Genomic DNA, 14,383 nt, shown 5'->3' on the forward strand with positions numbered 1-14,383 from the left:
AGGCTCAAGAGGGCAAAACTTTCCCTAAATTATTGGTTCCTATATTGTTTTAACACACGGCTACGGTTTCTTAATCAAATAATACATGTATTAATCATTTAGTAATTCTCTGTCAAAATCAGCAGAGGGAGACTCTTAGAAACAGCTGTTGCAGCATGTCCTGTGTGGCGCACGCACCCTTACAACAAACTGTAGATGCATTAATATTGGAAGTTAGCGTCGCACTAGCTGGCAGGCAGCTGATCAACTCTAAATGCATGTTGTTTACGTTGTTGTATAATGCTAAACATTTAGTAACGTGCATTTCAATTATGTAACGTTAGCCTGGCATCATTGAATCTCGTTTTTCTGTAGTGAGAAACATAAATAATCCAGCCTTTCTGTGGTAGAATAGCTGATATGAACATAAAAACGTTGTCCTCCATGGTCGTTAAAAACAGTATAATAATTGGTCAAATATCAGCCTTCCCTATCTTGAGCCTTTGTTGCTCATTAAACATGCTATACATGTTAGGTGAGGCCCCTGCAGTGGTCTCCAGACAAAGCTAAACTAGTATCAGGAGCTTAAATAGTCGTCACATACTGGAGCTGCTCAGTCACACACACACACACACACACACACTGCCGTTTTTACCGCAGTGCATCTGCAGCATCCTCTGATCTGAGCGACAGAGGTGCCGCTGTGGCGTAGGAAAAACACCGTTATCTGACACAGGAGGACGTATTATATACTTTTTTTTGGGAGGAGTGGCTGTTTGTATGCGCCGGCGTGCGCTTACGCAGTTTTATCTGCAATGCCCGCACGAGCAAAGCATCTCTAGGAGTGCGGGGTAAATCGATAGGTGAAATAACAAGTATTTCCACATTCAGCTGTCATCGCAGGAGAGGACTGTATTCTTCTTTTGTCCGAGGAGACGACTCGACGACAGGAGGCCTCTATTTCAGGACAGTAGGCTGTGATTTCAGTGATCCGTTATAGGACAATCATAAGTTCATCATTAGATTGCTCTGTATTTAATATTGGTCGCGTGTAGCCTGTAAAAAGGTAGTCATTTCTTATCAAAGAGCATGCACATTAATCGTTTATGCACTGGCATGTAAGTGCATTGTAGACGGTCAGTCGGTAGCTTGCATGTTGCACATTATATAAACACACATCTATCATTATCTTTGTGTACTCTGCGCGTAAGAGAGCTGAGCATGCGGCCCCAAGCTGATCTAACGATTGCTCTGTGCATCTCACATTGAGGCCTCAGAGAGAAAGATAATCAAATATCAGGGTGTTGATCTGTGGAGCACTGTGAGTCACCAGATATCTGGATTGTTTCATATGCTACTCGATCATTGAAAGCAGAAAAATACCCTCCACTTGAATACATCAGGTGAATAAAGATACATTACGGGGCTGTGTCAAAAGCAGCAATCATTTGTGGCAATACATTCTGCAACCACTAGGAAAATGTTGCTAGTTTAATTAAGGACTGTTATCTTAAACACATGTATGTATACAAGGAAAGCCTGTAGGCAGATCCATCTTGCACTTTAAGATGCATGTTTAGCTGCAACAGTAGCTGCCTGACCCAGATGTGTCAACATTAGTATTTTGAGTTCCGTACAAGTCGTTGCTGTCAAAGTTAGTACTTTTTTGAGGCTCCTTATCAAATAAAGCAGCGACTCCATCATCCGGTGACATGGCTGTATCACACATACTGATCTTCTCTGTTCTCTGCAACATGTTTGGTGAGTTGAGCTGATTATCTGGAGCCTTCATATATGTGTATCTACATCATGGTAACCCAGAGTTGTGATTGTGTCCTTGTTTAGCTTTGTACCATTGCCGTGGGGCCTGTGCAGAGGTGGCCTCAGACACAGAGGCAGTGGCGGGCTTGGGCTTCAAACTGGGCTGCATCTCCTGCAAGAGGAGGACTGAGGTGGATGCTACTGCTACTGTCGAATGGCACTTCAAGGGGGACAGAGACCAAGACTTTGTTCATGTGAGTGCAAATTATTGCTGAAGAATTTCTTAGTCTGATGCCAGCACAAAATACAACTGACACAGCACGTTGTGGAGTACAGGAAGCATTTGTGCTTCTGAAAGTGAGTTTTAGTTGTGCAGGCATCCTTAAAATCACACGTGTCCTATAGGCTACACTACCCAAGACACAAGCTATTTATATATGCACGGACATACTGTGTAGTGCACACCCAAGCTCTCTTCCTTCCACACTCTCTCTCTCTCACTCTATCACACACACACACACACACACACACACACACACACACACACACACGCCCTTGATGGCATCACAGAGCCCAGTGCCGAGGTCATCGTGAGGTTCAGATGCAACCAGTTGTGATATTTTACACCACAGAGATCATTAAAGCTCCAGAGATGACACACGGCTGTGTTGACCTCGTGTTGGATCCTCTGTCTGACACTGAAGTGCTGATAATGTGATGCTATAGCTGCATGGTTCAGTACATCCAAATGTAAATACCATATGTTTTGACTTAAATAACCTCTTTGATGAAATAATAATACCAAATCCTTTACAATAAATAGCAACATGCTTGAGGATCTGGATTTTTTTGATGAATTCCAGCTGACATTTTGTCTTAATGCTTCTTTATTATGTGGCAATAAAAGTATCTCTCATGTATGCACATACAGCGTGTGTGTTACGTACAAAGATAAGATACATAAAGACTGATGAAGCCACTTCAGGATTAGGGCTGCACATAAATCCTAATAAAACAATTCAACAGTCAATATGTTGTGTTTTAGCAGACTACTGAAAGCTGCAGAAAGGTCTAATAAGGTCTATAAAAGCTTATTTATTGTTGTTACTTAATGTGTTACTGGTATCTGTTCTTGTACCTTAACACACTTTAATTCCCCTGTATATGGAGAGAATGGCCATAAATTCCATCTTGAACCTTGATGTGCATGCTTTGGGACTCATGGGATCATCTGCTCTTACTATCCAATCCTGCAGATCTACACCTACAACGAGGAAGGCGCCACCATCGAAGACGAACACTTTGTTGATCGTGTGGATTGGAACGGAAGTAAGAGGAGCAACGACATCCAGGACGCGTCGATATACCTGCTCAACGTCACCTTCAACGACTCGGGCACCTACAGCTGCTACTTCAAACGCATCCTCTTCTACACTAACTATGAGCACACCGCCACTATCACCAAGGTGGTCCGCCTCACTGTGGTGCCTAAAGGTACGATGAAAACATCTGCAGCGCAACTATTGGGTCTGTGATATGAGAACAGATTGAATCAGTAGGAGCAGGATTTAAGAGCATGAAAAGTTAAAGCAGTACATTCAAAAATCTGAAAAAAAATCATTTAATGGATGATAAAAATTCTAAGAGTTATTATAGAGTAAAATAATATTGAAAGGGTTTAAAAACTGCCTCCTGCGGTGGATTGAGCAAACAAATTTCACACTGACTTGAACGCATTTACATTCTTTTTGAATATCCAACAGCCTTTCCAGACCATTATGATTAAAGCAGAAGGCATTTCTGAAACTGATCCCTACTTACAATACGAAGTGTCCCTGTGTATGAAGTCACACTGGCAGCTATTAAGGGTGTTCTGCATTAAGGTGGACGGTATAAAACACATAAACTGTAGCTGTCCCTCCCTCACCATTGACCGCATGCAGCTTCTTAGTTATATCAGGGACAGTTTAATCTTTGCTAATAGTACGTTGGATTCATGTTCTTGTAAGGTGTAGTCTAGATGTATTTAAATGTTTAAAAACAACTTTATCAAACAATAATTTCCCCCTGCAGTAACTCTGAGGACCCATGGGGGTGACGGACCCCCTATTGAAATAAGGCTTGAGAAGTAGCAAGACAGAACCCTGCAGTAAATGTATGTTTCCTCCATTATTGCAGTGTCTGCACTTGCAGCCAGCAGTGTTGGAGAACGACACATCAGCATAAGTAGACATAGACAGGCTGCCAGAGGGTTTTATGGTCTACTTTGACTGACTGTAATAGTGGGGATACAGCATCACTTAGCACAAGTTATTTTAAAATCAGTGAGCTCTAGAGCTGAGGTAGAATATGTACGTTATACATTCACTTTCAGATAACTATGATTCGCAGGGAGTTTGTACAAAATCCCTGAGGGGACTCCAGAACTGCATGAAATCAGGAAGACTATAACCAACACTCTTCAAACGTGTAAGATGTCAGCTGCAGCTTCAGACTCACTCTTACTGGAGGAAATCCCATCATTTGTTGATCGGACCAGATTTTGCTTTGTCAGGTTGCCTCTCTGGTGTTTGTCTGATTTCTTGATTTCCTGGCTCTCACGTGTGCAGCAACCAGAGGAACGGCTTCCATCGTGTCCGAGGTCATGATGTACGTGACCATCATTGGCCTGCAGGTCTGGCTCTTCATAGAGATGGTATACTGCTACAAGAAAATATCAACAGCTGGGGAAGAAGCATTACGAGAAGCAGCGTAAGTATTTTCTTTTTCTGTTTGCACATAATGCTCACAACATCTGAAAACCTTGTAACTCCAGTTTTGGTGATTTGAGTTTTGTTGAAGGATTGCAGAGCTTTATAGATGATGATTTGTCTAAAGCCAACCTTTCAATGACTTAACCCAAAACATTTTTGTCAAGCAAAACACGAGAGGACTTGTGGCTCGCAGGAAAGCCAATCATTACCACGTGTTCTGTCCAAAAGTAAATACTTTTTAGTTTTTAAGGTAAGATTTATAAAGAATTAGTAACTATATTTGGGACAAAAACTACTTTTATTTGGGACAAACTTTTTTCTGGGCTTCTACATTCAACACCCACAAATATTATAAGAACATACTTATTTGGAATAATGAGTGTAGCTTCTAGAAAAGCAATTACAAATAAATGTTTTAACCCAGACACCCAATCTGTGGAGGAGGAGTAAATCATGTAGGCTCTATGTCATGGAAAGAATCCTCCTCCATAAGGCTTCAGGAATTTAAATTTGAAATTTGGGAAACGTTGAAATTGTATATTTCCCTGTTACTTTATTTGGTAACACCCCAAGTTCTTTTTGTTGTGATCATTCTGTGAAAGTATGTAACTAAAGATGACCGTCCCAAATAAAGGAAACACTTTGGAGATACAAGGTTTTTATCCATAACATTAAAACCGTGCGTGTGTTGTGGAGCCCAAACGCAGTCGCTGGAATTTGTAAGGCAAATACCTGCGAAGATATTTGAGTTAAAAAAAATATCCAGTAATGATATATCTGCCGTTATTAGTTTTTTATCATAAACACATAACATAAGCAAACATTCTTTGATAAGTATTCCTTAAAGTGGGTTTATAATAAATTGTGGCTATGAAATGTACTTTATTGTTATAAGACTTATGTAATGGAGGCTGGTTCAAAATGATCTCAATCCATACTAGGGCTGAACGGTTTGGAAAAAATATATAATTGAGATTATTTTTGACTGATATTGCAATTTTGGAGGGAAAAGCCAGGACATCTCTGCAGCACCACAATATTTTCAGAACGGTATTTTGACACAAATAACAAATATTCGACTCCTGTGGATAATGCATTTAGTCCGTTAAGGATTTCAATAAAATTCTGATAATTGTTCAGCCCTAATCCACACTGCATCTCTTTGTTACTTATTGGTCAGTATATACGGCGACACTGATATATCGGTCTGGGTCTAAGGCCTGTAAAGCTTGAAGCAACACACTTCTGGAGTAAGACCCGGTTACACATGCATTTGAAAAGCAGGCATTTTGTGGCAAAATCAATCAAATATTTTTGCACATTTGAATTTCTTTGACACTTCGCTGGTGTGACTGGGCCTTTACTCTAAGCACGAACTACCAAACTCACTGATATGTTCAAAATAATAATAAATTATGCTTTGAAAAGTGCATATTTCTCATGAATACTGCCATATTTTATTCATGCTCTATTGCTGAAGTCACACTTATAATTTAAACTTGTACTTTGTTACATCCTCGTTTTCCTCTCCTCCACTTTACCTGTCCCCGCTCTTACCTACCTTTATTTAAGATGATCAATGTTTCCATTGTGTTGGTGTGTTTTCACTTGTGTCTCTTTGTCTTACGCTCCCTGCGTCTACTTGTCATGTTTTCGTCTTGTCCGTCTCATCCTGTCATCCTCCTCCCTAGTAAAAACCAAAACCTCCCTCCTGTAAGTCAAAAAACTGTCATACAACCATAACGAGAAATTTTGTTTTTGCATTTTTAACCCATTTCACTGTGCTACAGGTAAAAGTGTGTCAACATTGTTTTTTCTCTTCCTCCTAGAAATGCTGAATATTTAGCGATAGCCTCGGAAAGTAAAGATAACTGTGCAGGGGTGCAGGTCGGAGAATAACCCAGGTAGGTGTGTGATCCTGAAGTGAAAGTGCATGTGAGCAGCATCAGTGAGTCCCTTGTTGACCAGTTCTATCTCGGGCTGGGTATCACACCGCAAAACTTGTTTGGTCCCAACTAAGCTAGCTGTGTCCATATATTAGCATTGGGTGTTGAAAACTATCAAAGACCAAAAGCTTGCATTGAATACTCGCTCAGATTCACCAAAGTCTACTTATTCTTCCACCAGTTAATACTCATTTTGCCAATTCTAGACAGTATAGACCGTGCGATATTAATTTCTACAAGAAATGTTCGACATTTTGGAAAATAATGTTGAAAGTCTTTTGGAGATAAATGTGTCATTTTTACACCTCGGTTTTTGTATGGATTGAACAAATGAGATATAACGTGTTAATTAGTGAGCGTTAAGCCCCAGGTCATGCTTTTTGCACGGACGCTCGCGTGTACATGAGCTGACGCGGAATCGTGAATATGAAACGTTTGATCTTTTATGGCGTGCAGGTTTTTCTCTCATAGATGTACAGTATAATAAGAACTGGATACGGCGCCGCTGCTTCCAATTTTTCCAGATGGCAATTAAGTACAGCAGCGAAAAATCCCCCTGCTGCCCAAAAAAACTTTTCCCAATAGACCACCATTGACGTCTGTAAAACCGCTGACAGGACAACCTAAAACTCCAAAGAAGGTAGATTATGACTTTTTCAATTATCATAAAATAATTTTTAATCCATGGATGTTTTATAGTCTTAATATATAATCTTCCTTAAACCGAGTAAAGAGATTAGAAGATATGTGACGTCATCACAATGTAAATGTGCGGGCGGGGTCAGCGGGAGAAACACTACTGAGCAGTGATGCCAGCTTGGCAACTTTCTCGCTAAATCTGGCGACTTTCCAAATCCTCTTGGCAACTTTTTTTGTCAACGGTTAGTAGCGACAAATCTAGCGACTTTTTATTTTGAGAAGTTTCAATGGCAAAATAAAAAAAACAAAAATCAACAGAAGAAAGTTAATTTGTAGTTCTAAATTTATTTAGGGTGTTTTTTTTACTCACCTTTTGTCTCTCCCACGACGTTGTTCCTCTCCTACAGCGCCCATTACAATTGGATGCAAATAGGTGATTATGCAAATTAGGTGATGACGTCATTTAGCGACTTTTAGGACAGCCAATAGCTACTGTCCTTACTGCGTAGCCAGGAAGTAAACCTGGAAACTTTTTTGCAGTATATGCATCGGACGAACAATTCTCCTTTGATTAAAGAGGCGCCATCTTCAGGTCCGGTATCCAGTTTTTATAACACATCTATGGTTTCGGGTGATGAATGACCTGGATCTGTGTTCCTTCAAGCTTTACAGCTTAGATTCAGCTATTACTTAATATTCCAACTTTTAGGACCTAATGATTTAAACAAGGGCTATTCAAGTGTTTGTACCTGGAAGTTGATTTACCTACAAATATTGTATTAGTTACCAACTGCAGATTTAATGAACTGGATTTTCTATACACACAGTGGTTTTAAATCCATTAATGTATTTTGTCTTTATGTTTAGGCTTCCTTCGTGGACTGAAAACATCCTTCCACCCTCTGACCTGCATGTAGACAAAATGGGGGGGAAACTCCTCTTCATCTCAAGCCTATTCTTCCTCGTCCTTGACATAAATCAAACATGGATATCACAGAGAGCATGGTCAGCACTGTGTATAGTATGCTGCGCTGCAAAAGCATGTCCTGCCCTGCACTTATTTGAGAAATTATTACGCATTAATGAGCCACATTGTCAAATGCATATACTGTCCATCCAGTATTTCTTTAAGTATATGTAATCATTATATAAGTGGTACTATGGGCAGTCTGTTGAACACAATGAGGCTGATTGCTTTAGAAAGCTTTTTACTAAATCGTCACCACCTAATGTATATTTAACGCGACACACATGTATGCTCATTTATAAAAGATAGAATGTGATGGACGACGATAGACTGTCTTTCCAGTTGCTGATTGTACATTCAATGAAATCTTAAGACACACTAATAAACTTTCAAAAAGTACATGTGATGGAGAAGTCTTTTGATTTGTCTGATAAATATTTCAGTTTAAATGAAAGGCAGTTGTTACAGAAGTTAGAACAATGCAGACAACTTGGAATAGTCTTTGTTTATTTTCATGTAGCTGAAGCAACGTTAAAGAAATCTAATAAAGCACTTTTATTACACTTTATTGGATTTACAGCCGCCACTCGATGAGAACCGATCAAATTCCCAGATTTAATAGGAACTATCATTTATGGAAATACGCTTATTTGATTTCTCAAATAAGTTCTCAAAAAAACTTTTAAAATCAGAAAAAAGGTTTATAGAAGGAACTTTTCCTCTGAAGACGAAACCCTTCCTCTCATTGAACTTCAGTACTCCTACAGCTGTAGCACACAGTCCAGGCCGGGGTACTGAGGCAGGTTGAGCTGGTACTTCCTCTCTAGGCCCGGCGGCACAAACCGGCCCCCCAGGAAGTGGTAACGTCCCCTGAACAAGGAGGCAGCCTTCTTGGGAGCAGTCAGAGAGATGAGCATGTCGGGCTGCAGTCCATCTGCACTGCCCTGCTCCACATCCCAACCTTCAAACAAAAAAACAACAAGATGTCACAATCCAGTCCAGGATTCTTCTTCTCCCAAGTCGTGACAGTCTGCTCATTGGTTTTCAAAATATGTTGGTTTGGTCTAATGGTAGCACTAGAGGAAGGAAGGGTCGCTCATATGCACAGGACTCTTCCTTCAGGGAGCTCCACCAGTCGATTTCATGCAAATTCACTCACACTCACATGACAAGTGACACAGCGCTGAATGGATAATCGATTCATCTTATTATAGTTATAGTAGTTTTTCATGCAGCCTCTCAAATATGGAGATTTCCTGCTTTTCTCTGTTTTTTAAAGTGAACATTTTTGAGTGTTGGACTCACAAAACAAGATATTATTAGACTTCACCTTGGACTTTGAGAAACTAAGATGAACATCTTTCTGACTGATTTTATAGACAAAGATTAATCGATTAATCTAGAAGATAAGTGGCAGATGAATCAATAATGAAAATAATGGTTTGTTGCACCCCAACAACTGAGCAGAGACAGGAAGGTAAAGAGTTGTTGACCACACACACACACACACACACACACACACACACACACACACACACACACACACACACACACACACACACACACACACACACACACACACACACACACAGCTGAGGTTATTGTTTGTCTGAATGACATGTTTTGTTTGCTGATAGGAAAGCGGATTCAACAAGAAATAAACGTTGGGGAGAGGGGAGTGTGTCAGGACTGACCTGAGGGGATGTCGATGCTGGCTATGGGGGTTGTCATCTTCTTCAGCACGTGGAGGATGGAACCAAAAGGCTCTCGCACAGCCCCCTTAAAGCTGAAGCCGAAGATGGCGTCTATCACCAGGTTGTAGGCCTCGTCGATCACTTTAGCCTGAGAAATACATTTTGACATTTCAGAAGCCCAACAAACACACACGTTTTACTATCACAAGGTTCATGTGTAAAAGCACGTTGTTCTAATTTGCAGATCTGTAACTTGAAAACATCATTAGTTATCAAGTATATTATTGACTGTGTTGCAATAGAAACTGTGACCACGATTCCCCCCACGAGGATCATCGAGGCTCCCTCTGCTCTAAACTGCAGCCTCTTTTAGACATAATGATGTGTAATACAGTGCAGTACAAAAAAAATGCACTCTCATAAACAAAGAATTTAGTCCACCACTGCTGCATTATTGATTAACGCCAAACCTCGGGCATCTCAGTCAGGAAGGGGATCTCCATCTTCTGGCACTGTGTGGTCAGGCCCTGGAACAGAGGTTTGTTTGGCCTCTTCGGGTACAGGACTGTGGGCTCGTAACCCTGCAAGACGACACATTAAGTAGTTGGAAACACTTTTTATAGTTTGAAAATTAACAGCCACAAGTTTGACCGCGCTAATCTACACTGACTGTTAGTTAAGGGGCCATTTAGATCGGTTCAAAGCTGCCACTGAGGGTTTATGTAGCAAATACTTTCCTTAAATGGTCTTCTGTGAGCACTATTTACCCACCTGTAGTCAGAATCTTGCCAAATACATTAACGGATCATTAATGTTGTGTGCTGTGCTGCAGGAGTGAAGAGTCCTCCAGGATCCAGGCTATATAAATACATTTGATTTGATTTACAGGGAAAGTAGCAATATCTCATTGTAGAAATACTCCATTACCATTAGTCCAGCTTTCAGCGAAGTACAATACACTGAGTAGTGCTGTGTATTGTAGGATTGTTGATGTATTCATTTGTAAGCAGCATTTTTGCTGCAGCTGGTCACAGTGGAGCTCATTTGAAGTCTGCAGAAACCGTCCTAACTGAATCCTCCAACATATTTTTACAATCTAACAACCGTATGCAATGTATACAAAATAATTAGCTATGACTATTTAGTAAATGTAGTGGAGAAGAACTTTAAAATGCCATGAAATATAATACTCCTGTGAAGTACAAGTAACTGAATACTGTACTTAAGTACTAGGGCTGTGCCGAATGTCATTTATTTTACTTTCAAAGGTTTTAGAATAAACTTCAAATTCATATTTTATGACACTATCACCCTAAAAAAAAAACACTTTCTTTAGTGAATATAACAGGTGTGTGTGTGTGTGTGTGTGTGTGTGTGTGTGTGTGTGTGTGTGTGTGTGTGTGTGTGTGTGTGTGTGTGTGCCTCCCTTTGTGTGCAGCAAGCGGGAGAGCAAACATGCTTTTTGGCCGCAGTAAAAAAAACATTTTTGAAAGGCTTAACGCCATTAATTATGAATTGAAGCAGAGTATTTAATTAGATAAGAACATGTTGTGAATTTTGGATAACTTTTTTTTCGATAGATGTTGACATTTTCACTTTACATCACTCTAAATTATTAAATTAAATAAATTATTATTATTATTATTATTATTATTATTATTATTATTATTATTATTATTATTATATTATTAAATTAAAGTTATTGGAAATGTTTGGATCACACACGTCGGAAACGATCCCACGCAGACACCACTGGAATCTAACTCTACAAATAGTACGATACTGATCATATTAGTGAAGACTAATCTTTATCTGCAACTGAGCAGGCATGCCGGCTTTAATCAGAATGAAAAGATATGCAATATTTTTTAAAGAAGCTTCAAACTACTCGGCAGAGTAGTAAAATGTACTTTCACACAAGTAAAGGACACTCACAAAGAGTTTAAGATGTCGGGCACAGACCAGGCCGTCGCCGCCGTTGTTACCTGGTCCACAGATCACCAGCAGAGAAGGTCTGGCCTTCACGAGGGAAGTTACTGGATACGCCTGCAGGAAAGAACAGACAGGAAACATCTATACAGCACTGCTCCGTAACTGGTGTTCCACAAGGAAAAGAGGATTTTCTTCACAGCCGTAACTGAAGAGAAATGCTTCTGGTGACGGAGAATCAGAAGACGAAGTCATCTGATTATTCTCCTCCTCAGGCTGTAATCTGAGTTAGAGATGTTTTTCTTTCAAGAAATGTATGAAACAATCAATAGATTATCAAAATAGTTGCAGATTAATTTTCTGTCCATCAACTAATTGACTAATCGTTACAGCTCTTGATTAACATGACATCTTCCCATCTTCACATCTTCACATCTCACCCTGGCCACGGCTGTGGCACAGCTGAGTCCAGCCAGCTCCATCAGCTGATCCACACTGAAGCCGTACTCACTGAAGAGCTCCTCGTCAATGTGCTGCGCCTCCTCCTGCCTGTGGATCATCTACAGGTCAGTTTAGACACGCACCAACTGTTGATGGTTTTACTGTTCTGTGTACAAGGTTTAAAACTTTACCCGAGATATTTGATGGTCTGGGCCATGGTGGACGCTGGTCTGCTACTGAAACGGTCCTTCTTGTGGTTGTTAGCTGCGGCAGACAGCGGACATGTCCCTGTCTGAGCGAGGACTGCCGTGGCCCTTGAGGTCACCAGGAAGCCGATCCCAAACAAAGTCCGCACACTCAACATCCAGATAGATCCACACTGCTGGAACAGAAACGATCTACCAGCGATCTACCCTGAACTGAAGGAAGTACACCCCACATGGATCCCACGACTTAATGAACTAACAGAAGTAACTGTGGAGTCAAAACAAGAAACTTTTACATGGAGCAAAGCCTGCAGGCTAAGGCTCAGGCAGGCAACTCGAGTGTAGATGTACATTTTCCCACTAATGAAAGCTCTGCTGCTCTGAGTGCTGACTCCGCTGCCTCCTGCAGCTGCTGCATCGCTTTCATTGCTTGCGTTTTTCTTTGCAGGCTGTGTACGCACAGTCCCTGGAAGGTATATCCTTCATCCCTGTGCTCTCGGCTACTGCTTAATATGATTTACAGGAAGAGATGAGACACACAGTCTTCAAGCCAAGGAAAATTGCATTTTAACACAAGTCTGAACTACTTGTAAACACTGAAAGTAGGGCAGCAACTAAGTATTATTATCAGTCGTACAAAAGTTAAAAATAAGCATTTCCAAAGCACAAGGTCAAATATATTGACTGAAAAGATCAGTTACTACTTTTTGTACAGATATCAGTTCATATCAATGCACACCATGCTGATATTATTGTATGTGATAATCTTTATTGTGTCTGTTGCACACAGCTCCACCTTTCAGTATCAGTATCTAGTTAGCCCTTGGTGGACATGACAGTAAGAGTCAAGTATAGTTAAATAAAGATGCTTGTGTTAGTTACAGTTTATAAACAACAGTCTGAAACCACAGAAATATGAAGTTGTACTTATGAATTCAGTCTACAGGCTGTTAAATTGTTGCAAGTTGTTAGCTAACGTTTAGCTCTAGCTTGACTTTTCTTGACTTCGTGACAAAAGTATTAATGACACTCACCAAATGTTAGCAAGCCTTCTTTAAAACAACTTCACATAGCACCGACACGATTGACAGATCAATAATAAACTGATAAAAGATAGGAGCCGTGCAACAGCAATTGCAAGTCCAGCAGTGTCATCCACTTCCGGGGTTAAAAAATGTAAACAATGCTCTAATTTCAAAATAAAAGTCCGATCTGAAAGGTACTGTAGCAGGAGCGGCATTGAGTATAAGGTATATTGTTTTATTATAAGAAAGAGCCAGTGGTGGAAGAAGTATATTTAATATATACAGGTATATTTACTTAAGTAAAAATACGTATTATTTTATTTTATATTTATTTTAACCCTGTCTTTTAACTTCTGCATTATGTCTTAGACTCTCTTTTTACTTCCCTGATTTTCTTTTTATACATGTTTAAAGAGCATTTTTGGAGGGAGCCTGAGATCTAAGATTGTCTTTGCCAACAACTGCTTCTCTGTAATTGTTGTGCATATGAAATAAGTTATTATATATTATATTATTGGAATAGCATTATTGTTGAATTAACATGTAAGCATAATTTTAATGTAGCCAAATCTGAATATGTTAATTAACTATAGCAGGGAGATTAATGTTGAAGTGGAGTAAAAGTAAGAAGATGCATTGAAGTACCTTGAAACGGTAGTACATTACCAAAGTAAATGTACTTTATTACATTACACTACAGGTAATTGATGAATAAGCATATATTATCGCTATTAATGAAGTAGTATTGTGATAGACACTTGATGAATGGATGTTCTCTTTCTGATTTCTCTTGTTTTGAAGGCAGTTGATGTATGTAAAGTAAACATTTTTTTGAATGTTTTAAACAAATGGATCATCCATGGAAATTAATCAGACAGCAACAACCTAGTAAAATAGATTTAACTCCACAATTAAAATAGCCTGCCAATTATAATATGTTTATGCTATAAGACTACTACTAAAAGTACTTAGACGGCTATCACGTCATTATTGTTGAACAAGACAAATAATGCAGAATTATGAAAACAACGTTTATTGATATA

General features: G+C 39.6%; 2 protein-coding genes across 5 annotated transcripts; one reads left to right on the top strand and one right to left on the bottom strand.

Annotated features, from left to right (window-relative positions):
- Positions 1-622: 622 nt before the first annotated feature.
- LOC115015591 (sodium channel subunit beta-1-like) lies at positions 623-8,444 on the top strand. The gene is made up of 6 exons (XM_029443050.1): positions 623-1,740; positions 1,825-1,994; positions 2,997-3,234; positions 4,350-4,491; positions 6,323-6,397; positions 7,946-8,444. Exons 1-5 carry the CDS (start codon positions 1,692-1,694, stop codon positions 6,390-6,392), a joined length of 669 nt encoding a protein of 222 aa, XP_029298910.1. The 5' UTR covers positions 623-1,691; the 3' UTR covers positions 6,393-6,397; positions 7,946-8,444.
- A 91-nt stretch (positions 8,445-8,535) lies between these two features.
- On the bottom strand, positions 8,536-13,480 carry naxe (NAD(P)HX epimerase). 4 transcript variants are annotated; one of them, XM_029443049.1, is made up of 7 exons: positions 13,350-13,480; positions 12,301-12,488; positions 12,109-12,217; positions 11,675-11,785; positions 10,210-10,320; positions 9,740-9,887; positions 8,536-9,006 (listed from the first exon to the last, which is right to left on the bottom strand). In XM_029443049.1, the coding sequence occupies exons 2-7, from the start codon at positions 12,471-12,473 to the stop codon at positions 8,807-8,809; spliced, it is 852 nt and encodes a 283-aa protein (XP_029298909.1). In that variant the 5' UTR covers positions 12,474-12,488; positions 13,350-13,480; the 3' UTR covers positions 8,536-8,806. The 4 variants fall into 4 exon arrangements, with proteins under 4 accessions (XP_029298909.1, XP_029298905.1, XP_029298908.1 ...); XM_029443045.1 differs by having other exon boundaries at positions 12,301-12,528; XM_029443048.1 differs by having other exon boundaries at positions 12,301-12,583.
- Positions 13,481-14,383: the final 903 nt, after the last annotated feature.

Source organism: Cottoperca gobio, chromosome 11, assembly GCF_900634415.1.
Source record: "Cottoperca gobio chromosome 11, fCotGob3.1, whole genome shotgun sequence".
Taxonomy (NCBI): domain Eukaryota; kingdom Metazoa; phylum Chordata; class Actinopteri; order Perciformes; family Bovichtidae; genus Cottoperca; species Cottoperca gobio.